Source organism: Bufo bufo, chromosome 3, assembly GCF_905171765.1.
Source record: "Bufo bufo chromosome 3, aBufBuf1.1, whole genome shotgun sequence".
Taxonomy (NCBI): Eukaryota; Metazoa; Chordata; class Amphibia; order Anura; family Bufonidae; genus Bufo; species Bufo bufo.
Window position 1 is genome coordinate 98,754,386 of NC_053391.1, and position 26,452 is coordinate 98,780,837.

A 26,452-nucleotide genomic window follows, 5' to 3' on the forward strand; every position below is an offset into this window, starting at 1 on the left:
GACTTTCAATGTAAAGTCAGGAGTCCCTATTATACCATCGAATCTGAGTTTTCTCCAATCCGATGGTATATTTTAACTTGAAGCGTCCCCATCACCATGGGAACGCCTCTATGTTAAAATATACCATCGGATTTGAGTTATATCGTGAAAACTCAGATCCGACAGTATATTCTAACACAGAGGCGTTCCCTCTGCGGCACCTGAGGGGTTAATTGTGCTGATCACAGCCCCCTGTAAGAGATCGGGTGCAGCCAGGCAGCAGTCATGTACACAGTTCGTAGTATATTCTAACTTGAAGTGTCCCCATCACTATGGGAACGCCTCTGTGTTAGAATACACTGTCGGATATGAGTTTTCACAAAGTGAAAACTCAGATCTGAAAAGGCTTTTATGCAGATGGATCTGCGGATCCGTCTGTGTGAAAGTAGCCACGGACACGGACGACAATCTTGTGTGCATCCGTGTTTTTTCACGGACCCATTGACTTGAATGGGTCAGTGAACCGTTGTCCGTCAAAAAAAATAGGACAGGTCATATTTTGACGGACAGGAAACACGGATCACGGACGCGGATAAACAACGGTGCATTTTCCGAGTTTTCAACGGACCCATTGAAAGTCAATGGGTCCACAGAAAATCACGGAAAACGGAACAACGGACACGGATGCACACAACGATCGTGTGCATGAGGCCTTATAAGGGAAAATAATAGCATTCTGAAAACAGAATGCATAGTACAATGGGGCTGGAGGGGGTTAAAAAAAATATACAGACAGAAGGAGATGCCGGCAGCGCGAACAAGTGGATTAAGGAGAGTTAAAATATTTTTTTAACCCCTCCAGCCCTATTGTACTATGCATTCTATATTCAGAATGCTATTATTTTCCCTTATAACCATGTTATAAGGGAAAATAATAATGATCGGGTCCCCATCCCGATCATCACCTAGCAACCGTGCGTGAAAATCGCATCGCATCCGCACTTGCTTGCGATTTTCACGCAACCCCATTCATTTCTATGGGGCCTGCGTTCCGTGAAAAACGCACAAAGAGGAGCATGCTGCGATTTTCACGCAACGCACAAGTGATGTGTGAAAATCACAGCTCATGTGCAAAGCCCCATAGAAATGAATGGGTCCGGATTCAGTGCAGGTGCAATGCGTTCACCTCATGCATTGCACCCGCGTGGAAATCTCGCCCCCGTGTAAAAGGGGCCTAACAGTTCCTGTGGATAACTTAATCCAAGGCCGAATGCACATGGCCGTGTTCCGCAGCCGAGAGCGGTCCGTGGTATGCCGGGCTGGATTCCTGTTCAGAGCAGGAGCGCGCGGCGTCATTGGTTGCTATGAGACCGTGCGCTTCATGCCGCCGCTGCTGTACAGTAATACACTCGTATAGATCATACGAGTGTATTACTGTACAGCAGCGGCGGCATGAAGCGCACGGCGTCATAGCAACCAATGACGCCGCGCGCTCCTGCTCTGAACAGGAATCCAGCCCGGCATACCACGGACCGCTCTCGGCCGCGTGCATTTGGCCTAACTGGAATACGCCTTTAAATGGGATTCACTCCGAAATAATGTTATGCAAATTAAAAGATCTTTGCTGAATTTGTCTGCACAAACCACACATTTCCTAGAATGGTTTTCTTTTAGAAAAAAAAAAATTATAAATAATTAAAAATAACGAATCGAACAAAACGACAAGTACAGACTTCCCTTTTTGTTCATTTTTATTTTTTGGAAGCAGTGCTTTTGGTGCCAGACATCAGCCGCTGTGATTTGGGCCACTTTCACACAGCAGGATTTAGGTCAGTACTTGTAAGCCAAAACCCGGAGTGGGTTCAAAACATAGAAGAGGAGCAAATTTTTCCACGATACTTCTTTCCAGTTTGTTACTGGTTTTGGCTTTCAAACACTGGTGCAAAATACCAACTACAATACGCCAGCTATTTGGGTCACCTCTGCAGCACTTGGACCCTTATGAATAATAGCAATGAAGTGTGGAAAATACTGAAGACTTGTCCTCAGGCTAGGTCATCAATATCAGATCAGTGCGGGTCCGAAACCCAGGACCCCGCCGATCAGCTGATTGAAGAGGCAGAGTGTTGCAACCTCTTCACAGCTTAACAAACACAGCATCGTTCAACGTATAGTGGCCACGCTTGGTATTGCAGGCCCGGTCCATTCACTTAAAGGAGTTGTCTGGGATCAAATATATTATTTTTTTTTTTAAAGTGTACTCACTATTAACAACTGATTAAAGTTCCCCTCATATGTTTTTAGGTATTTTCCCCACTTCTACAGGGCTCCGACAGTCCCCAACGCATTGTTTACATCTAGCGGCATCACGTGGTTACAGCTGACTATCATCTCCGCTATAACTCCGCCCACTCATTAATATTCTGCCCCCTTCATTCATTAGAAAGTGCCATGCCCAGTGACGTCACCGATTCGGGGGTGGGGGGCGTGGCTTAGCGCGATGTCTTCCAGCCTAGTCACCGCCCCTCCCTGCGATCTGAATAATTACCGAGGTTGTTGGTGACGTCACCGGGCTCCCTGCGAAGCAGAAGAAGAGGCTTCGCTCTGCAGCAAGGGACCTGGTACGTCACTGACTATGAGAAAATAGGCACTTCCGGCTGAGAATTTGCGACATAAAAACGGGGCATCAGACATGTGTGGCAAAGGTAGGACAGGCATGTGTGTAATATTTGTGTCACTGTTGTACACTTAGAACAATGTCCCCAGTCCCAGACAACCCCTTTAAAGGGTTTCTGTCACTTGAAAAACGGGTATTAAGCTGGCTGACATTAGCGATGTGCTAATGTCAGATGAACATAACTATATTACTGCCATCTCACTGCCTGCCGCCGTTATTGAGAAAAACTAACTTTTATAATATGCTGGATAGACTGGAGGCTTGGGCAGATAAGTGGCAGATGAGGTTTAACACTGACAAATGTAAGGTTATGCACATGGGAAGGAATAATGCAAGTCACCCGTACATACTAAATGGTAAAAGATCTAGGAATTTTAATAAACAGCAAACTAAGCTGCAAAAACCAGTGTCAGGCAGCTGCTGCCCGTGATAAGAACATAGTCCTACCACTTTACAAATCGCTAGTCAGACCACACATGGAGTACTATGTACAGTTCTGGGCTCCTGTGAACAAGGCAGACATAGCAGAGCTGGAGAGGGTCCAGAGGAGGGCAACTAAAGTAATAACTGGAATGGGGCAACTACAGGACCCTGAAAGATTATCAACATTAGGGTTGTTATTCAATTTAGAAAAAAGACGACTGAGGGGAGATCTAATTACTATGTATAAATATATCAGGGGTCAGTACAGAGATCTATCCCATCATCTATTTATCCCCAGGACTGTGACTGTGACGAGGGGACATCCTCTGCGTCTGGAGGAAAGAAGGTTTGTACACAAACATAGAAGAGGATTCTTTACGGTAAGAGCAGTGAGACTATGGAACTCTCTGCCTGAGGAGGTGGTGATGGTGAGTACAATAAAGGAATTCAAGAGGGGCCTGGATGTATTTCTGGAGTGTAATAATATTACAGGCTATAGCTACTAGAGAGGGGTCGTTGATCCAGGGAGTTATTCTGATTGGAGTCGGGAAGGAATTTTTTATTCCCCTAAAGTGAGGAAAATTGGCTTCTACCTCACAGTTTTTTTTTTGCCTTCCTCTGGATCAACTTGCAGGATAACAGGCCGAACTGGATGGACAGATGTCTTTTTTCGGCCTTATGTACTATGTTACTATGCTAATTAGCCTCTAGGAGCAGAGGGGGGGGGGGGCGTTGTTCCTGCTCCTAGAGGCTCCGTTCGCCCACCTCAGGCAGCGCCCTGCTACACTAGATGGACAGGGCCAAGCATCTTTGGTCTCCTACCTCCGGCCCTGTCTGCAGTGGAATTCTCACGCCGTTCAGTGTTCGGCGCAGGCGCAGTGAGTGAAGGGTGCTTGCCGACTGCCAGCTTCCTCACTGTGCCGAATACTGAACGGCGCAAGATCTCCCCAGCGCACAGGACCGGCGGGAGGAGGTGAAGGCTGCCTGGCCCTGTGAATCTAGTGTAGCAGGGCGCGGCCAGAGGTGGGAGAACGGAGCCTCTAGGAGCGGGAACAACAAGGCCCCCTCCCCCCCCCCTCCCCCGCTCCTAGAGGCTAATTAGCATATAATAAAAGTTTGTTTTTCTCAATAACGGCGGCAGGCAGTGAGATGGCAGTAATATAGTTATAAAAAGCAGTAGAGAGTGAGTGAGCACTCATAAAATATTGAATATATATTTAATAGGAGGGTTGCACATGCAATAAAAATCTTCACATAAAATACATGTAACACACAAATATAAAAATATACTAATAAAATACAAATGGTACCAAGACTAAAAATTTCACTGATGGGGGAGTCTTGGTACCATTTGTATTTTATTAGTATATTTTTATATTTGTGTGTTACATGTATTTTATGTGAAGATTTTTATTGCATGTGCAACCCTCCTATTAAATATATATATTATGGCCCAAATGTTATGAGTGCTCACTCACTCTCTACTGCTTTTTATATTACCTTATTTTGGGGTAGGGCACCCCTTTTGTGAGCTAGTAGCACCTTACATAGCCATTAGGTGTGAGCCAACCCTTGTACTCTAGTAATATAGTTATGTTCAGCTGATATTAGCACATCGCTAATGTCCGTCAGCTTAACCTCCTCAGGACCGCCGTACGCAGGATTGCGTCTTTGCGGCGGTCCTGTTGTTCTGGGTGGACGCGCCGGTGCGTCCTCTCGCGAGACGCGAGATTTCCTGTGAACGCGCGCACACAGGCGCGCGCGTTCACAGGATCGGAAGGTAAGCGAGTGGATCTCCAGCCTGCCAGCGGCGATCGTTCGCTGGCAGGCTGGAGATGTGATTTTTTTAACCCCTAACAGGTATATTAGACGCTGTTTTGATAACAGCGTCTAATATACCTGCTACCTGGTCCTCTGGTGGTCCCCTTTGTTTGGATCGACCACCAGAGGACACAGGCAGCTCAGTAATATGTTGCACCAAGCACCACTACACTACACCCCCCCCCCCCCCCCCCGTCACTTATTAACCCCTTATTAGCCCTTGATCACCCCATATAGACTCCCTGATCACCCCCCTGTCATTGATCACCCCCCTGTAAAGCTCCATTCAGATGTCCGCATGATTTTTACGGATCCACTGATAGACTGATCGGATCCGTAAAAATCATACGGACGTCTGAATGCAGCCTTACAGGGGAGTGATCAATGACTGTGGTGATCACCCCATATAGACTCCCTGATCACCCCCCTGTCATTGATTACCCCTCTGTCATTGATCACCCCCCTGTAAAGCTCCATTCAGATGTCCGCATGATTTTTACGGATCCACTGATAGACTGATCGGATCCGTAAAAATCATACGGACGTCTGAATGCAGCCTTACAGGGGGGTGATCAATGACAGTTGGGTGATCACCCCATATAGACTCCCTGATCACCCCCCTGTCATTGATCCCCCCCCCCCCCCCTGTAAGGCTGCATTCAGTCTTTTTTTTGGCCCAAGTTAGCGGAATTTTTTTTTTTTTCTTACAAAGTCACATATTCCACTAACTTGTGACAAAAAATAAAATCTCACATGAACTCACCATACCCCTCACGGAATCCAAATGCGTAAAATTTTTTAGACATTTATATTCCAGACTTCTTCTCACGCTTTAGGGCCCCTAGAATGCCAGGGCAGTATAAATACCCCACATGTGACCCCATTTCGGAAAGAAGACACCCCCAGGTATTTCGTGAGGGGCATATTGAGTCCATGAAAGATTGAAATTTTTGTCCCAAGTTAGCGGAACGGGAGACTTTGTGAGAAAAAAATAAAAAATATCAATTTCCGCTAACTTGTGCCAAAAAAAAATAATTTCTATGAACTCGCCATGCCCCTCATTGAATACCTTGGGGTGTCTTCTTTCCAAAATGGGGTCACATGTGGGGTATTTATACTGCCCTGGCATTCTAGGGGCCCCAAAACGTGAGAAGAAGTCTGGTATCCAAATGTCTAAAAATGCCCTCCTAAAAGGAATTTGGGCCCCTTTGCGCATCTAGGCTGCAAAAAAGTGTCACACATCTGGTATCGCCGTACTCAGGAGAAGTTGGGCAATGTGTTTTGGGGTGTCATTTTACATATACCCATGCTGGGTGAGATAAATATCTTGGTCAAATGCCAACTTTGTATAAAAAAATGGAAAAAGTTGTCTTTTGCCAAGATATTTCTCTCACCCAGCATGGGTATATGTAAAAAGACACCCCAAAACACATTCCCCAACTTCTACTGAATACGGAGATACCAGATGTGTGACACTTTTTTGCAGCCTAGGTGGGCAAAGGGGCCCACATTCCAAAGAGCACCTTTCGGATTTCACTCGTCATTTTTTACAGAATTTGATTTCAAACTCCTTACCACGCATTTGGGCCCCTAGAATGCCAGGGCAGTATAACTACCCCACAAGTGATCCCATTTTGGAAAGAAGAGACCCCAAGGTATTCGCTGATGGGCATAGTGAGTTCATGGAAGTTTTTATTTTTTGTCACAAGTTAGTGGAATATGAGACTTTGTATGAAAAAATAAAATAAAAATAAATCAGCATTTTCCACTAACTTGCGACAAAAAATAAAAAATTCTAGGAACTCTCCATGCCCCTCACGGAATACCTTGGGGTGTCTTCTTTCCAAAATGGGGTCACTTGTGGGGTAGTTATACTGCCCTGGCATTCTAGGGGCCCAAATGTGTGGTAAGGAGTTTGAAATCAAATTCTGTAAAAAATGACCTGTGAAATCCGAAAGGTGCTCTTTGGAATATGGGCCCCTTTGCCCACCTAGGCTGCAAAAAAGTGTCACACATCTGGTATCTCTGTATTCAGGAGAAGTTGAGGAATGTGTTTTGGGGTGTCTTTTTACATATACCCATGCTGGGTGAGATAAATATCTTGGTCAAATGCCAACTTTGTATAAAAAAAATGGGAAAAGTTGTATTTTGCCAAGATATTTCTCTCACCCAGCATTGGTATATGTAAAATGACACCCCAAAACACATTCCCCACCTTCTCCTGAGTACAGAGATACCAGATGTGTGACACTTTTTTGCAGCCTAGGTGGGCAAAGGGGCCCATATTCCAAAGAGCACCTTTCGGATTTCACTCGTCATTTTACAGAATTTGATTTCAAACTCCTTACCACACATTTGGGCCCCTAGAATGCCAGGGCAGTATAACTACCCCACAAGTGACCCCATTTTGGAAAGAAGAGACCCCAAGGTATTTCGTGATGGGCATAGTGAGTTCATGGAAGTTTTTATTTTTTGTCACAAGTTAGTGGAATATGAGACTTTGAAAAAAAAAAAAAAAAAAAAGAAAAAAATCATCATTTTCCGCTAACTTGTGACAAAAAATAAAAAGTTCTATGAACTCACTATGCCCATCAGCGAATACCTTAGGGTGTGTACTTTCCGAAATGGGGTCATTTGTGGGGTGTTTGTACTGTCTGGGCATTGTAGAACCTCAGGAAACATGACAGGTGCTCAGAAAGTCAGAGCTGCTTCAAAAAGCGGAAATTCACTTTTTTGTACCATAGTTTGTAAACGCTATAACTTTTACCCAAACCATTTTTTTTTTACCCAAACATTTTTTTTTTATCAAAGACATGTAGAACAATAAATTTAGAGCAAAATTTATATATGGATGTCGTTTTTTTTGCAAAATTTTACAACTGAAAGTGAAAAATGTCATTTTTTTGCAAAAAAATCGTTAAATTTCGATTAATAACAAAAAAAGTAAAAATGTCAGCAGCAATGAAATACCACCAAATGAAAGCTCTATTAGTGAGAAGAAAAGGAGGTAAAATTCATTTGGGTGGTAAGTTGCATGACCGAGCAATAAACGGTGAAAGTAGTGTAGGTCAGAAGTGTAAAAAGTGGCCTGGTCTTTCAGGGTGTTTAAGCACTGGGGGCTGAGGTGGTTAAAGGGAGTCTTTCACGCCGATTCACCGTATTAACCTAATAACAGACTTGTGTCCACGGCATCCCCCCTATTAAAACTGTGCTTACCGTATGTTGCTTGCTATCATCGTTCTGCCGAAAAACACTTTTAATCCATATGCAAATTAGGCTGTGAAGGTGCCATTTTCATACGAATTCACTCCCCCTCCGCCGCGTCTGCCCGCCCTTGGTCTCTGCTCTAACCTTTCTCCTCCCGTCCGTAATCCCGAGCATGCGCCGATGACCGCGATATCGGCGCGTGTGCATTGAATGACCACAGTCTGGCCGGGGCATCACAGTTTATCGTGCGCATGTGCCGGCCCAACTTACATTCTTGACGTGATGCGCTGTGATCACAGCAAAAACGTAAGTTAGGCCGGCGCATGCGCACGATAAACTGTGATGCCCCGGCCAGACTGTGGTCATTCAATGCACACGCGCCGATATCGCGGTCATCGGCGCATGCTCGGGATTACGGACGGGAGGAGGGAGGTTAGAGCAGAGACCAAGGGCGGGCAGACGTGGCGGAGGAGGAGTGGATTCGTATGAAAATGACCCAGGGGCCTGGGCACCGGCCGTTTCTAACGCCGCCCCTGGGCACCTTCACAGCCTAATTTGCATATGGATTAAAAGTGTTTTTCGGCAGAACGATGATAGCAAGCAACGTACGGTAAGCACAGTTTTAATAGGGGGGATGCCGTGGACACAAGTCTGTTATTAGGTTAATACGGTGAATCGGCTTGAAAGACTCCCTTTAATACCCATTTTACAGGTGACAGAAACCCTTTAAGTGGGACTGAGCTGCGCCCCCTAGGCCATGTGACTGATGAAGGTGACATCGCTGGCCTAGGAAGAGGGAGCAGCACTCACCGGAGTACTGCACCCTCTTCAGTTTATCAGTGGGGGTGTTGGGAGTGACCCCCACTATCCAGATATTGATGTCCTATGCTCAGGATAGGTCATAAATATTCTACTCCCAGAAAACCCCTTTTAAACGTGGCCGCATTTCAGCCATCTTAGGGCTCATGCTCACGAATATATTTTCTTGCCGTGCCCGTTCCGAAAGTTATTCTGTGTGCATTCCGCAATTTTTTTTTTAACATGTCCTATTATTGCCCGCATTACGGACAAGGACAGTATTGTTCTATTAGGGGCCAGCTGTTCCTTTCCGCAAAATACAGAATGCACACGGATGCCATCCATATTTTTTGCGGATCAGTTTTTTTTGCAGGCCCCATAACACATACGGTCGTGTGCATGAGCCCTTATGCCTCATTTAGGGTACTTTCACACTAGCGGCAAGGGCCTGTCGCTAGTGCACGTGTGCCCCTGTACTTTTAGTCTGGCTGCCTCTCGCTGTGCCGCCGCCGGAACTCCGCCCCCATTATAGTCAATGGGGACGGAACGGCAGTCCGGGGGCACACGTGCACTAGCGGCAGGACGGATCCGACAGGCTGTTCACCCTCCGGAGTACCCTGCCGCTAGTGTGAAACTAGTCTTACACGTCAATGATTTTGAGCCAAAACCAGGTGCGGATCTTTCCCTTATGTCTGTGGAGGCCCCACTCCTGTTTTCGGCTCACAATCACTGACCAAACACTGACGTGTGAATGAGGCTTTAAAGCCAGCTTTCTGCAGTGGTGAGCCTCCCCTCCGTAGGGCACCGTAATACACTGGTGTTGCTTATGATGTAGAATATCTAAGGATCTGTTCACATTAGCATCATGGCTTCCATGTATAACAGAAACACAGTGCTAGATCCAACATAAAATGGTCCCCCCAACAGCGCCCGACGAACCCCACTGACTTATAAGGGGGTCTTATTGAGCGTCTGTTGCTTTGCCCAAAAAAATAAAATAAAAAAATAAACCGTACAATCAAAGTCATACAAGGCCTTCACCAGACGCGCTGGACTACGACTCCATACAACTTTGTACGGGGTAAATGACAACCACTTGCATCAGTCGGACGGTGACCCCTTTATAGATAGAAATCACGAAGACACGCTGTACACCCACAAAAGTCTGGCTTTGCCTCAACCACGTCACGTGGGGCGCTCTCATTTTGGGGCCATTTGTACTATTTTTACAGATTTCTAAACTCATCCACCTTACAAGACATCTTGGGTCACCAGCTATTGACCTCTATGGACAAGTCCCACCGCGCAGTACAGGAGGCGACAACTTCCACCGACTATTGCCGGACGACACGTAATACTGGAGACGCTGGCAGCCAACGTGGCCCAACCAATGGCGCCTGTAGCCACTGACCAGCAGGATGGAGGCAGTGGCACATCCTGCCAGAGCAGCACAGAGGATATCAGCGTATTCACAATGAGAGCACACAACCACACCGTGCACACCACCCCTGCTGAGTGACCGGCCAGCAGGGGGCGCCCCTGAGAGGGGGGGAAAGCAGAAGGACAGGGTGAGGCCCCCGCACATCAAGGAAGGAAGCAGAAGGATGGCGAGGAGACAGCAGCAGCCCCCCGCGCATGCGCACTGAGGCGCCGGTGGACACTAGAAGGCAGGAAGAGCTGGCAGCAGACAATAGGAGAAAACACTTGGACCCTCATCATCCTCATCACTCACCGACACGCAGGGGCTGGAGGTCGTGCTGGGGGTGGGGGAGCGCTGCACCGTAACCAAAGCCATCTAGTAGCTGAAGACGGAGCGCTGTAGTCGCGACCGGGCTGTCATTATTATCCCATGGAATAGCGGAGGGAGAGCGCTTGTCCCGCTCAGGAGAAGGATTCCCGGGAAGTACTCCAACGCCCAATATCCTGCGGCCACTGCCTGAAAGCCCCTCACACCCGCCACCTATCCCCACACTGAGAGGAGAGGCAGCAGCGCTGTGTGTATGTCCCGACCGCGCGTGCGCAGACTGTCAGCCGTCATTTGGCCACACCCGATTAACCCCTCCAGCGCCGGAGCCCGGTTTATTCCTCTCGTATAATCTCCAGACGCCACACATAGGGCCGCTCTCCATGTCATTACCCTACGCCCGACGTCCGCCTTTCCAAAAAACTACTTTGCTTATCCCCAAAAAAGGTAGCCCGCCGCTTAGCCCCCGTCGACGAAAGGGTGCTTAACCCCCGCGCTCCCGCGGCCGTCCAGGTCTCCTTGCTGCAAGCTGTAGAGTGCTGCCAGGCTGAATATGTCAGATCATTACACATCCCATCAGCGCCCCGTGGGAATGGAGATGATGATGAGGAGGAGGAATCATTTTTATAGATTGGAAATTTATGACAGAGGGGAAGGCCATGGCTGGCTGCTGATAAATGTCAGAATGTGGCAGGAATCCATGTCAGTGAATGTCAGGGGCACAGCAGTAATCTGCCACCATGGATGAGGACGAGTGTTCAATGCTTTGTTTTAATTAAGGCGTAATTCACATGTAGCGATAACGGGCACAGTCAGAAAATGTAACCGGACTGGCCATAGACCCTGGAAGGAAATTCCCCGGGGGCCACCGGAGCCCTCCTCATGGGGTACATATCCATCTGATGCCACCGGACCCCTCCTCATGGGGTACATGTCCATCTGATGCCACCGGAGCCCTCCTCATGGGGTACATGTCCATCTGATGCCACCGGAGCCCTCCTCATGGGGTACATGTTCATCTGATGCCACTGGAGCCCTCCTCATGGGGTACATATCCATCTGATGCCACCGGAGCCCTCCTCATGGGGTACATGTCTATCTGATGCCACCGGAGCCCTCCTCATGGGGTACATATCCATCTGATGCCACCAGAGCCCTCCTCATGGGGTACATGTCTATCTGATGCCACCGGAGCCCTCCTCATGGGGTACATGTCTATCTGATGCCACCGGAGCCCTCCTCATGGGGTACATGTCCATCTGATGCCACCGGAGCCCTCCTCATGGGGTACATGTCTATCTGATGCCACCGGAGCCCTCCTCATGGGGTACATATCCATCTGATGCCACCGGAGCCCTCCTCATGGGGTACATGTCCATCTGATGCCACCGGAGACCTCCTCATGGGGTACATATCCATCTGATGCCACCGGACCCCTCCTCATGGGGTACATGTCCATCTGATGCCACCGGACCCCTCCTCATGGGGTACATGTCCATCTGATGCCACCGGAGCCCTCCTCATGGGGTACATGTTCATCTGATGCCACTGGAGCCCTCCTCATGGGGTACATGTCTATCTGATGCCACCGGAGCCCTCCTCATGGGGTACATGTCCATCTGATGCCACCGGAGCCCTCCCCATAGGGTACATGTCCATCTGATGCCACCGGAGCCCTCCTCATGGGGTACATAGGGATCTGATCCTCTTAGCATTAAAGGGGTTTTCTGAGAGTATAACTCTAGATAGGTCATCAGTATCTGATAAGTGGGGGTCCAATACCCAGGACCCCCACAGTCACTACACAATGCTTGGTGAGCAGAGAGAAGGCTGCGGCGCCAGTGCCTTCTCAGACCCCCACAGATCAGATACTGAGGACCTATCCAGAGTAAAAAAAATCCTGGAAAACCCCTTTAATTAAGGGCTCATGCACACGGCCGTATTGCGGCACGCATACGGCAGGTCTGCAATACACGGGGCACCGGCCGCGTGCACCCCGCATCACAGATTCACTTCAATGGGTCCGCAAACCCGGAGATGCGGTGCAGGAGCACGGATCGGTCGACCACAGAAGCACTACGGAGTGCTTCCGTGGTATTTCTGGCCGCTCCTCCGCACCGCGCTGCCCCGTAGTCGGTGCCTGTGCATTGCAGCACGGGTCCGGCCAGCAATACACACAAACATATTTTCTTTCCGCTTCCGTTCCATTTTTTTTTTGAGGACTGTATGCGGAACCATTCACTTCAATGGGTCTGCAAAAACAACGGAAGGTACTCTGTGTGCATTCCGTTTACGTATTTCCTTTCATGGGATTGTATGAGATTTGAATGAAAGGGTCTATGTTTATCCTGAAGCACGGCCACTCTTCTCTATACTACACCTTTAAGCCATGTCATTTATTTCTCAGATTTTACCTATCCAGTGTGCACCACCGTGGGTTTCTTTTTGGAGACGTATGGCAAGCAGCGCTGTGGAATTGAGCCAGTTTTGTGTAGACTTGTGTTGGAGTTGGTAGAAATTTATGGGCATCACAATAATAAAAAAAAAACATATGAAATATTATGCATCATTTAAGGGGTTATCTGAGCCTGGAAACCCCCCCCCCCCCCCTTCCATACACCGGGCCCCTCACACTGAATCTACTTACCTGGCTCCCCGCGTCACTCCTGGTCCCCGCACAGCCGCCGCTGCTTCTCCCCGTGCGCAGATGAAAACATCCGGTGTCAGAGACGGTGACGGGGACAAGCCTTCCTAGCATCGCGGGTGACGCTGGGATGGCTCATCACCACCTGCCATTGGCTAACCCCCCAACCGTGCACAGGGAGAAGCAGCGGCGGCTGTGCGGGGACCAGGAGCGATGCGGGGAGCCAGGTAAGTAGAATCAGTGTGAGTGGCCCGATGTATGGGAAGGGGGGGGGGCATTTCCAGGCTCGGATAACCCCTTTAATATGACAGAATTGATTTACTAAATGCATGGCTTGCTGCATATTTACTTTCATAGGAATTTAGGAAAGTTTAGAAGTTTTAGTAATACAGGTTATGTTCTATCAGTCTAAGGCCCCTATTTATCAAAAAATTGATAACTGGCAGGCCTGGGGAGTCAGAGTCAGACTTGGGGGGCCAGAGTCGGAGTCAGAAGTTTGGTTTACTGACTCCACGACCCTGACAACAGACTAGAATGAGAAATTGTATGGGGGACGTTCATGACACGTCGGGGAAGGGGTTGCTGATGGTTCTGGGGTAAGCCAGATTTGAACCTCCGACCAAAAGAGTTTTATCAGAAGATGGTCCTATCAATTATGTGGTGGAGATCTAGGTTGGTTCATTAGATCCTGCCAGGTTCCATCTATGTGTGTAGAGCAGAACTGAGATCTAGATGAGTAGATTGAGGAGAGGTCTTTTAAAAACTAGACATGTAATCGAAGAAGCTTTGAAAAAAGCTTGTTATGGACTTATACCGTAAGTGATTATTCCGGCAGTCACCTACCTGAGCCAGACACGTCTTGAAAAGCAATTACAATGACTGAGATTGCATGACTCACCTGATTTCAATGGGAGCAGCACTGAAGTAATGAGTTCCCTCCACTACAAGGATGACGGAGCTGTACTGTCCCAGTGCCAACCTCTGGAGATGGAGCTGACCAGCTAGAGATGGCCTGTTCTGAGGATAGGCCATCAATTTAGGCTACCTTCACACCCAGTACTAAGATCCGGCAGAGGATCTCAATACCCGGGGAAAAAATAAATTTTAAAAAACGCTTCCGTTTAGTCCTCATGCATTCTGAATGGAAAGAGATCCATTCAGGATGTCTTCCATTCCATCAGCATTCCGTTTTGTGACCGAACACAAAACCGCTGCAAGCTGCGCTTTTGTGTCCGGTCATAAAAACGGATCCGTGAAAAACAATAGTGACGCATCCCTATTATTAGGGGCCTAAAAAAAAACGGATTAGTGACCCATTGACTTTCAATGTATTTAGTGATAGATCCATTTATTTTCATTTCACACAACCGTATCCTAACGGAACAGATGTGTCCTGATGTGCAAAATCTAAACTGATCCGTTTAATTCCGGTATTGAGATCCTCTGCCAGATCTCAATACCGGTATTACACGCGCAAGTGTGAAAGTGGCCTAAAACGGTTATATCATGAAAAAAAAAAAAAAAAAAACAGGCATCAGGTGACTTTTCCACTGCAGCTCTTTCCCTGTAGCAGTCACAGCTTCTAACAGAAAAACAAAATGGCTGCACACCATTATACATACAAACAATAGAGCTAAGAAATGGGGGTCATTCTAGATAAAAGTGGTACAATACCGACTATAAATGAGTTAATAGAAGCTCTTAGCGCACATACGTGTCGGGCCCATCTACCAGGCGTCAAGGTGGCTGATATATTGAAGGTAGCGTCTCTTTTAGACTGAACACGATCATCTACCTGGGACTTCTGAGCAGAGTACGTTTGTAGCTGGTTCCTACACTGCCCTGAATATTGTATGTTATAGTAAGTCCAAAGTGAGGCAATATATTTAGTGATAGGGACCCATCTGCGGAAGCCACCTTGACGCCTGGTAGATGGGCCCGACACATGTTTGAGCAAATATGTGCGCTAAGAGCTTCTATTAACTCATTTATAGTCGGTATTGTAGCACTTTTATCTAGAATGACCCCCATTTCTTAGCTCTATTGTTTGTATATATAACGGTGTGCAGCCATTTTGTTTTTTGTAATTATGTTTGCTTCATGGATATGCACCTGTGATTCTGAAGGTTCGAGTCTAAATTCTCTTGTGGTGTAGCTTCTAACAGAAGATATGGCTGGTGGCAGTTGAAGATTCAAACTGGGCGTTTGCGACCACCTCAATGAAGTGGGCAGAGATATAAGGAAAAGAACAAACAGCAGGTGGCGCTATGCAGATATATTTTATTGAATAGCTCAGTGGCTATACAAATTTTTATTTTTTTCATAAATGTCTGTTTTATTGAAAGTTTTGTGTATACACAATAAAGTATTATAGAAAAGCAGACGTACGTGTGTCCGTCTATCAAACGAATGAACATTATAGCCCCAGTGAGCTCAAATACCGAAGATATAACATGATGTCAAGAGACAACAACATATTCGAGTAACATTATAGAGGAGAGCTATAAGCTATATCGGAGCAAAGATCCAGAGTGGTCGTTAGGAGGATCATTGAAAATAAACCAAAAAAAAGGAAAAGAACATTAAAGACAGACAGGGGGGAAGACATTACAAGACAAGACCAAATGAGGCACATGGGGAGTAGGAAGGCTAGTTATTTGAGGCACATGGGGAGTAGGAAGGCTAGTTACGGCACTGGTTACGTGTAGAGTTCAAAATGTTCGTCCCATAACTGCCATACTTTTTCAAACCTAGCATTCTGCGCCTCCATCATAGCCATTAAGAGTTCCATTCGACGCACCTCCGTAACATTAGCAATAAGATCTAGTCGCGATGGCAGGATGCGCTCCTTCCTAAAACTCACAATCAGGCGTCTAGCGGCAGTTAGAATATGCAGAGTGAGTTTGAGGATATGTCTTTTTAGCGAGACATGTGGCATATTCAATAAGTAAATCATAGGGTCCAATGGGAACCTAATGCTGAGAAGTTGGAAGAGAACATCCCGCACCGTCAACCAATATGGACGTATCAGAGGACATTCCCAGAAAATATGGATATGAGAGCCCATCTCCGTATCACAGCGCCAACATCTATCTGAAATAGCAGGGTTAAGGTGTTTCAGAAATTGGGGAGTGTGATACCAGAACATTAACACCTTATATGAGCTCTCCCGGTGGGTGACACATGAAGAAGTCATCGCCGTCCTGTTCCTCTTCAGCTGAAAGAGTGCGGTCTAAACTCCTCTCCCACTTAGCCATATATGCATGTTTCTGTAACTCAGTAGGGAGAGGGGTAGAGAAAATAACATAAATATTCAATATCAATCCTTTAGTGGAGTCTGATAGCTTACATAGTCGTTCAAACGCCGAAGGCTTAGACACTTGGGGTGAGTTATGCATACTGGTCAGAAAATGCGTTAATTGGGTATAGTGGTAATGAGTATAGTCTGGCAATTGAAAGGAAAGTTTGAGGCTTTCCCATGGCAGTATTCGCAGTGTCCTGTAATCAACTATATCCGCAAGGCGAAAAAGTCTGTTAGCAAACCAATGTTTTACAAAAGACGGTTCCATACCTGCGGGGAACAGAGGGTTGAATAGGAAGGGGGTCATAGATGATTTTTCGGTAACAAGAGAGAACCGATGTTTACAGACCCTCCATATATGGTACGTGAGAGCCATAGGACCTAATAACTTCGGGAAAAGTGTAGGTGGCAAAGGCGACCATAGGAGGGAGTTGGGATGGACCGGGGCTAACCACAATTTCTCTATTTCCACCCACCTGGAGTATGCCAGTAGTGTGGACCATGCAGGTATTCTTCTAAGGTGTGTGGCCCAATAAGTACTTAACAATGTCTGGCACGGCCAAACCGCCCTGTGATTTAAGGGCAGTAAGGGTGGAGCAAGCAATACGATGTCTCTTCCCGTTCCAGATAAAGTGAAGCACTGAGGACTGGAAGCTTCTCAATTCCCTGTGACAATTCCCCTAGACATAAGGGCCCTCAGGTCCCTAAATACCTTGGGAAAGTTTTTAGCTTATAGACAGGAGTATTTATTAGATAAGTGCACCCCCAGGTAACGTATATAATCTTCTTTCCACTGAAAGTGAAAGTTAGCCTGTACTGTCGCCTGCGTATGAGAGGGGAGATTAAGGGGTAAGGCCTCCGTCTTGGACGTTTTTACCTTGTAACCAGAGAGCCTGCCATAGGTCCCCAGTAAATCAAATAGATTCGGGAGCGTAACATGTGGATCTGTCAACGTAAGCAGAACATCATCTGCGAACATTGATAGTTTATATTCGATAGCATTGACCTTGACCCCATGAATGTCCGGATGGGCTCTAATTGCAGCGGCTAAAGGTTCAATACAGAGCACAAAGAGTAACGGGGACAGGGGGCAGCCCTGGCGTGTGCCATTATAAATGGGAAACACCTTCGAAGGTGCATGTGGGAATTTAATAGACGCCGTGGGATGGGAATTCAGTGCCTTTAGGGCATCCAAGAACGCTCCCCTAAAGCCAAAGGTCCGCAAGGTGGAGAACATGAATGACCAATTCAAGCGGTCAAACGCTTTTTCCGCATCAAGCCCCAATATCAAGGCAGGAGTTTTGTATTCATTGATAATTTAAATAAGGTCTATAGTTCTCCTTGTGTTGTCTCCACCCTGCCGACCCCTGACAAAACCCACCTGGTCCTTCTGGATCACCTATTGTAACCAATAAGCTAGTCTATTAGCTAAGGCTTTTGTAAAGATCTTTAGGTCTGAGTTCAGAAGAGCTATGGGCCTGTAATTTGCACAGTCCTTAGGGTCCTTCCCTGGCTTAGGAATGAGCGTTATGTAAGAATGCAAAAGTGTTGAGGGGACTGGGTTACCCTTCAGGAGAGAGTTGAACATAGAAGCCATGTGGGGTAGGAGAATGGAAGAAAATGTTTTATAGTACCCATAGGGCAAGCCATCGGGTCCAGGGGACTTATTATTCGGAAGTTGTTTTAACACTTCGTCCAATTCTTCAGTAGTGATCTGAGTATTCAGCGAGGACACCATCTCTTCTGTTAATTTAGGGAGGTTACATTTGGTCAGGAAATTATGAAAGAGGTGTTGACGCTCTGTATCATTGGATGGCAATTGCTGTGGAAGGGAGTATAAAGCCGCATAGTATTCCTGGCATAAGGCTGAAATATCATTAGGATCATACACTAAGGATCCATCTGCCCTTTTCATGACCGTTGGGGATCCCAAGACTCTGGACTTCTGCAACTGTCGTGCCAGGATAGTATACGACTTATTGCCCCATGTGTAAAACCACTGTTGAGAATACAGTAACAGTTTCTCCTTTTTTTGATATGCTAGTTCACGCAGCCTAGTCCTTAACAGGACTATGCGGCGCAATAGATGGCGCGAGGTCCGAGTCTGTAATTGGGCCTCCAACTCTCTCAATTGCATCATAAGAGTGCGTGGCTTAAGATTACGATCCCCCTTCAACCTTGTTCCCAGTGCAATGCAGGACCCTCGGAAAACCGCCTTATGAGCCTCCCACAATATGGATGTGGAGGACACAGAAGCCTGGTTTAACTCAAAGTACTCCTTAAGTGAGTCTTGGAGTTCATTTCTAGTTATGGGATTGGCGAGGAGGGTTTCATTCAGACGCCAGTGACAGATTTTTGTGTGATGTCCAGCTACCTTAATATTGATAAAAATAGGCGCGTGGTCAGACCATGAGATAGTTCCCACTTCAGCCGAGTCTAACATCCGAAGAACCGGAACATTCCTGAAGAAGTAGTCAATACGGGAATGGGTTCGATGGGGATGGAAATAAAAAGCGAATCCTCTAGAGGAGGGGTAATTGATCCTCCAGAAGTCATAAAGCTCATATTGTCTGACCAGGCGGCGCTATACAAAAATTTTTATTAAATACAATTATAAAAGTTTTGAGATCCAAGTGCTGGTTTAAAAAATGTTGACTATTTTTTGTGAGACTGAACAAGCCCTGTAAACTTGCGAAAGGCGAAACAATTGCTTATGAATATAATTAGCTCACTAGTTCCCCAAAATTCATCAGAAAGACGTCTGACAGATCTTTATAGGCATATTTAATAAACCACAATCAGTTTCGCCAGTTTATGTAATCATATTTACTGCATTATATTGTGTAAAGGTCATGCAGTAGCGCACAGTTTCCATTATCATCCGATGCTCGGCTCTCTCGCAATTAATTCCTGCCCTCGTTAAAGTGTAACGAAAGCATGAGTCAATGGCAAAAGGAAACGGCTGGAATAATTTTTACGCCTTAATGCATTTAAAAAGATATAACTGATTTATACTTAAGTTAGGTTACACTAGTGCAGGGCTGGCCAACCTGCGGCTCTCCAGCTGTTGTAAAACTACAATTCCCACCAGGCCCTGCTGTAGGTTGATACCTGTAAGCAGTCTGGGCATGCTGGGAGTTGTAGTTTTGCAACAGCTGGAGAGCCACAGGTTGGCCATCCCTGCACTAGTGTTTCTATTTTCCGGTATTTAGATAGGGTCTCAATACCGGAGAAAAACGCTTCCGTTTTGTCCCCATTCAATGTCGATAGGGACAAAACGTAACTGAACCGAACGAAATGCTCCAAAAAGCATTCCATTCCGTTTGGTTGCGTTCCCAAAACGGATCCGTCATGACTCACAATGCAAGTCAATGGTGACAGATCCGTTTAACTCTGACACAATAAAAAACTGATCCGTCGCCCATTGACTTTCAATAGAGTTTATCAGTGTTGGACTGGGGTACCTAGGGCCCACCAGTAAAATTTATTTTGGGGGCCCACCATACGGATAAATTCAAATATAATAAATCTAACAAGTTTTTTTTATATGAACTGGTTGAGGTGCTGTACATTGAGTACATGTATGTAGTGCAGTAAGTCTAATGTGTTATGTGCCACTTGTGCAGGGGGTGGAAGACTAGGGGCTCACTTTGCTCAGAAGCCCACCAGGGGATTCCTCTGTAGACCTGTGGGCCATTCCAAGCCTGGTGTTCATGACGGATCCGTCTTGGCTATATTAAAGATAATACAACCGGATCCGTTCAGAACGGATGCAGATGGTTGTATTATCAGTAATGGAAGCGTTTTTGCTGAGCCCTGCCGGATCCAGCAAAAACGCTAGTGTGAAAGTAGCCTAAACAGTGGCATACATACAGGGTTCGCTGTTGCGACCGGGCCCGGCACTCCAGGGGGCCCGGCCGCCCATGGACCCGCCCTGCTGTAGTGCTGTGTGTACCCTGGGGCCGGGCCCGCCGCCCAGTGCTCCTCATGCTCGCCCCCCAGTGCTCCTTGTGCCCACCCCTTTAATATACTTACCAGCCCCTCCACAGCCGCCGCTTCACTGTTCTGAACGCGTACAGCGTCAGGACGTAGTGCGCGCACTATGACCTGACGCTGCACGCTGTCAGGTGACAGTGCAGCTCCGGCTGGGAAGACAGAAAGAGATGTGGAGCGCGACTTCTGCCGGAGGGCCGAAGAGGAAGAGTAGCCCCGAGGCGCAGAACAGGTAAGTTTTGGGGCCTCGGGAATGGGGATCACTCTGGGCTGCCGCCGCTGATTGATGTGAGCCGATGGGGGCTGAGTGGGGGTCTTTGGGCTGATCTGAGGTCTGATGGGGGCTTAGTGGTGGTCTCATGGGGGTCTTTGGGTTGATCTGAGGTCTGATGGGGGCTGACTGGGGGTCTTTGGGCTGATCTGAGTGGGGGTCTGATGGGGTCTTTGGGCTGATCTGAGGTCTGATGGGGCTGACTGGGGGTCTTTGGGCTGATCTGAGGTCTGATGGGGCTGACTGGGGGTCTTTGGGCTGATCTGAGGTCTGATGGGGCTGACTGGGGGTCTCATGGGGGTCTTTGGGCTGATCTGAGGTCTGATGGGGGCTGACTCGGGGACCTGGGGGTCTTTGGGCTAATCTGAATTCTGATGGGGGCTGAGTGGGGATCTTTGGGCTGATCTGAGGTCTGATGGGGGCTGACTGGGGGTCTGATGATGATGGGGGTCTTTGGGCTAATCTGAGGTCTGATGGTGGCTGAGTGGGGGTCTTTGGGCTGATCTGAGGTCTAATGGGGCTGACTGTTTTTTTTTTTGGTTGATCTGAGGTCTGATGGGGGCTGAGTGGGGGTCTTTAGGCTGATCTGAGGTCTGATGGGGCTGAGTGGGGGTCTCATGGGGGTCTTTGGGCTGATCTGAGGTCTGATGTGGGCTGACTGTGGGACCTGGGGGTCTTTGGGCTAATCTGAGTTCTGATGGGGTCTGACTGGGGGTCTTTGGGCTGATCTGAGGTCTGATGGGGGCTGAGTGGGGGTCTTTGGGCTGATCTGAGTTCTGATAGGGGCTGACTGGGGGTCTTTGGGCTGATCTGGGGTCTGATGGGGCTGAGTGGGGGTCTGATTGGGGTCTTTGGGCTGATCTGAGGTCTGATGGGGGCTGAGTGGGGGCCTTTGGGCTGATCTGAGGTCTGATGGGGGTCTCTGGGCTGATCTGAGGTCTGATGGGGGCTGAGTTGTCTGATATGAGGTCTCTCTGCAGTGGCAGAGAGACTCACTGAGGCCAGCAGCAGCCATTTTAGTCAGATTACAGCCACTCTGCAGCTTTGGCTCTAATCTGACTGAAATGGCTGCTGCTGGCCTCAGTCTCTCTGCCACTGCTGCTTTTAGGGTGACCAGACGTCCGGTTATTAGACTTCTGGTCCGGCGCAAGGCCAGGACGGACGGCCAGAAGTCCCCCTTTTTTGGATGATGGGACGGCGGGTCCGGCTCAGGCATGGTCTCTTAAAGTACCAATGGCAGGGGGCAGGGCTTGGCAGCATGTCCGGATCACACTGCGCGCTTAAAGAGGACCTTTCACCGATTCTTAGCCTATGAACTAACTATACAGACATGTAGAGCGGCACCCGGGGATCTCACTGCACTTACTGTTATCCCCGGGCGCCGCTCCGTTCTCCTGCTATGCCCTCCGGTATCTCCGTTCCCTAAGTTATGGTAGGCGGAGTCTGCCCTTGTTCTTCTGTAGCGCTGGCCAATCGCATTGCAGAGCTCACAGCCTGGGAGAAAATAACCTCCCAGGCTGTGAGCTCTGCGCTGCGATTGGCCAGCGCTAGAGCAGAACAAGGGCGGACTCCGCCTACCATAACTTAGGGACTGGTATCTCCGCCTACTATAACTTAGTGAGCGGAGATACCGGAGGGCATAGCAGGAGAATGGAGCGGCGCCCGGGGATAATAGTAAGTGCAGTGAGATCCCCGGGCCCCGCTCCACATGTCTGTATACTTAGTTCATAGTGGAATAATCGGTGAAAGGTCCTCTTTAAGTGTCGGCACAAAGTTATCAGCGCTGCAGGTCCGGCAGGAAGTTGGGAACAGAGGAGCGCGGGAGCCACTGCTAGTCTGCCACTGCCCACTTGCCCAGTAGTCTGCCTCTATACTACAGTCACTCACCCCACCTCGCCTCATTCTCTCTGCCAGACATTTCTGCCAGCCTGAGCCAGGCCCAGGAGCAGCACTCATTCAGCCAGCCAGAGCCCACACTAAGCCTAAAGTTACTTGAAGGAGCGCCAAGCCTAATGCACGAAGCTTGAAAAGACATCTATAAGAAAATAAGCTGCTAATATCCTTCACAAATCTGTACGCAGACCAGGCTGGAAGAGCATATTCACTTTGCAGACAAATATAGCAGACAGACAATATCCAATCAGTGCAGGGACAGAATAGTAATACCCAGATGGACCTTCATTGCAGATTGCTGGCAATTCATTCATACGTTTCTAGTGGGATTAATAGAGTTATATGAAAAGATGCTCCAGAATTGGTATTACATGGGGAATGCAAATACTTACTAAAACAGACGTCAGGGGAGGTGACAGGTTCACCTAGTAAGAGAATAGGGGTCCCTTGGCTTCTGCAAGACTGAATGAAGAAATGGCTATGCACGTGAGCCTATCTCTCCAATGAAGTCTAGCAAAGTTACAGAAGGTTCTGTGCTGTCCATTTTTTTCATGGATCACACACTAACACATTCATTCTTATCAGGTCATGCACCCATCCGTGTTTTTGATCTGCAAAATCTCTGTGCAGGTCCTGTTCCTGTCCGTATTTACGGAGGAGAATAGCCCTTTGTATTGATGGGAGTGAGAAAAATGCAGAATCCACAAGGAATCTATCCATATGTCGCAGATCGCATATAGACACGGCTGTGTGCATGAAGTCTAATGATGACAACGTCTTTGGCCACCAGTAATTTACAGTTCCTCTGTGGTTCACCACAGATTTGCTCAGCTGTCCCAGGCTTCAGCTACAGTGGAGTAGACAGCAGGGATCTCCAGAACAGCAGTATGCAGAGAAGGCTAGGTTCACATTTCCATTTAACCCCATAATGCATTTGGTTTTACATGTGCATCCAAATTCTTTCTCAGGCAAAGCGTTCTGGCCCCAGGAGGGTTAGAAGGAAGTCCGACTGTAACATACGTTTCAACTCACTCATCTAGTATAAGGCACTCCACCCAGAGACAGGTGGTTGGTCATTCAGTCAGATGGCTATAGTCATACACGCAGAAGCTCAGGTTCTTGAACATAATGACCTAGCTACCCAACCAGGGATAGGTGCACACTCACCTACCCAGACACCCAGGCCAAGTGTTCAAAATAATACCCATGGGTTAGGTGGGCATTCACTGCCCAGAGCAAAATGTTTAATCCAGAGCCAGCGGGCTGTTATTTTGCCCAGATACCAAAGCCAAGGCACTCACTTATCCAGAAACCCAGGCCTGTCATGTATGGATCAGTCCAGACACCCAGGACCAGGTTCTTACTCATTCAGACATTAAGGAACAGGGGGTCAATCACTTGCTAAGTTGACTGCTCAGTGAATAGCTCCCAGCATCCCATGACTCTTTACACCTACTAGGTGCTGTCCTGAAGGAGAGAATAGTACTCCTGGATCTCCAGCAAAGGTCTCTCACCCAGTTGGATATCTGGAGGTCCTTGGCATTTGTGAAAGTTGTCTTATTTATGTCCCCACCACATTCCAAATGAGCCATCAGCAGGGGCGGATTAAGTGCATGATAGGCCCGGGGCTGTCTACCAAACTTGGGCCCCCCCCCCTTCCTCCTCCTCCATTTTTTTATTTTTTTTTGTATGAAGAGGCTGCGATGCTACATGGGCGCCACAGTCTCTTCTTAGGCCATATGACATCTTCAGACTAAAAAAAAATACCCCAAATTGGATCCTAAACTGAAAAATTTAGTCACCAAATTTAAAATACATATAATTGTAATAAAAAAGACATGGAGGAGAATACAGCACCACATACCTCTTACATCCAGGGACATCTCCTGTCATGTAGACCTTCTCTTTCCTCTTCTCCTCCATTTGACCCAGACCACCATGGCAAATTCTTTCAGCCACATCTCATCTCTACAGTTTGTAACACAGACACATTAGATTTCTCAATTTTTCCATCAACCTCCTCATCCTGGTGTCCCCACAGTGTCATCCTGCTGCCACCCCCAATACTGTGCCCGTTGTGCTTCCCAATGCCCCAGGAACTATACTGCTGAAAAAATAGTGACCCTAATAGACATAATTGGGGTAATTTATCAAACTGGTGTAAAGTAGAACTGGATTTCCAAAAGAGCTGTCAAATATGAAAGGTGGAATCTGATTGGCTGCTATGGGCAACTAAGCCAGTTCTACTTTACACCAGTTTGATAAATTACCCCAAATGTTCCTATAGTGTCCACAGCAGCTATAATGTCCCCTAGAGTGCCCCGAGTAATAATACCACCCTCTATTGTGCTCCAGGCAATAATCCCTGTATAGTGTCCCCAGAAATAATATAATTGCCCCTACAGTGCGTCCCCAATAGCAACACCCCCATATAGTAATTTCCACCACACTGCCCCCACATAGTAATCCCCACATAGTAATTTGCCCCCACACAGTAATTTCCCCCAAATTGCCCCCATATCGTAGTTTGCCCCCACACAGTAATTTGCTCTACACTGCCCCCACATAGTAATTTCCCCCACACTTCCCCCACACAGTAATTTCCCCCCAAACTGCCCCCATATAGTAGTTTGCCCCCACACAGTAATTTGCTCTACACTGCCCCCACATAGTAATTTCCACCACACTTCCCCCACATAGTAATTTGCCCACACTGCCCCCACACAATAGTTTTCCCCACATAGTAATTTGCCCCCACAAATTAACCCACACTTTCCCCACATGGCGATTTCCCCCACACTGCCCCCACACAGTAATTTGCCCCCACACTGCCCCATATAGTAATTTGTCCCCACACTGCCCCCACATAGTAATTTGCCCCCACACTGCCCCATATAGTAATTTGTCCCCACACTGCCCCCACATAGTAATTTGCCCCCACACTGCCCCATATAGTAATTTGCCCCCTCACTGCCCCATATAGAAATTTGCCCCCACACTGCCCCCATATAGAAATTTGCCCCCACACCGCCCCCACATAGCAATTTGCCCCCACACAGCCCGCACATAGCAATTTGTCCCCACACTGCCCCCACATAGTAATTTGCCCCCACACTGCCCCATATAGTAATTTGCCCCCACACTGCCCCATATAGTAATTTGCCCCCACACTACCCCCACATAGCAATTTGCCCCCACACTGCCCTCACATTGCAATTTGCCCCCACACTGCCCCCACATAGTAATTAGCCCCCACATAGTATTCCCTCCCATAATAATTTGGCCCCATACAGCCCCCACATTCCCCCCCCAATGTACTCGATTTAACTTCCCTAATATGTCCTCCTGTGTGCCCCCCCCCCCCAAAGTAGGCACATGAAATAAAAAAAAATAAAAAATGAACAAAAAAATTAAAAGATAAATACTCACCTACTGTATGTCCAGGGCCAGGCGCTTGCTCGCAGAGTCAGGCGCGTCACAGTGCTGCGTCCCGGCACAGGCGCGCGATGACGTCATCGCGCGCGCCTGCGCCGGGATTTCTCTACCGCATAGGCCTCAGGCCTTCAAGGCCTGAAGCCTATGGCGGTGATTGCGGACGGGACAGGGAGCTATGCGCTCCCGTGCCCCGCAGCAGTATGTGGGCGTTCGGGTCAGCGTTGGGCCCCCCAGCGGTGCTGGGCCCGGGGCTGCCGACCCGAACG

General features: G+C 47.8%; 1 protein-coding gene across 1 annotated transcript in view; it reads right to left on the minus strand.

Annotated features, from left to right (window-relative positions):
- SSH2 (slingshot protein phosphatase 2) overlaps nucleotides 1–11,070 on the minus strand; it is a 229,781-nt gene extending 218,711 nt beyond the window's left edge. The window contains exon 1 of the mRNA XM_040423390.1: nucleotides 10,638–11,070. Coding sequence (XP_040279324.1) covers nucleotides 10,638–10,700 — 63 coding nt within the window. The 5' untranslated portion in view covers nucleotides 10,701–11,070. The remainder of the gene's footprint in view (nucleotides 1–10,637) is intronic.
- Nucleotides 11,071–26,452: the final 15,382 nt, after the last annotated feature.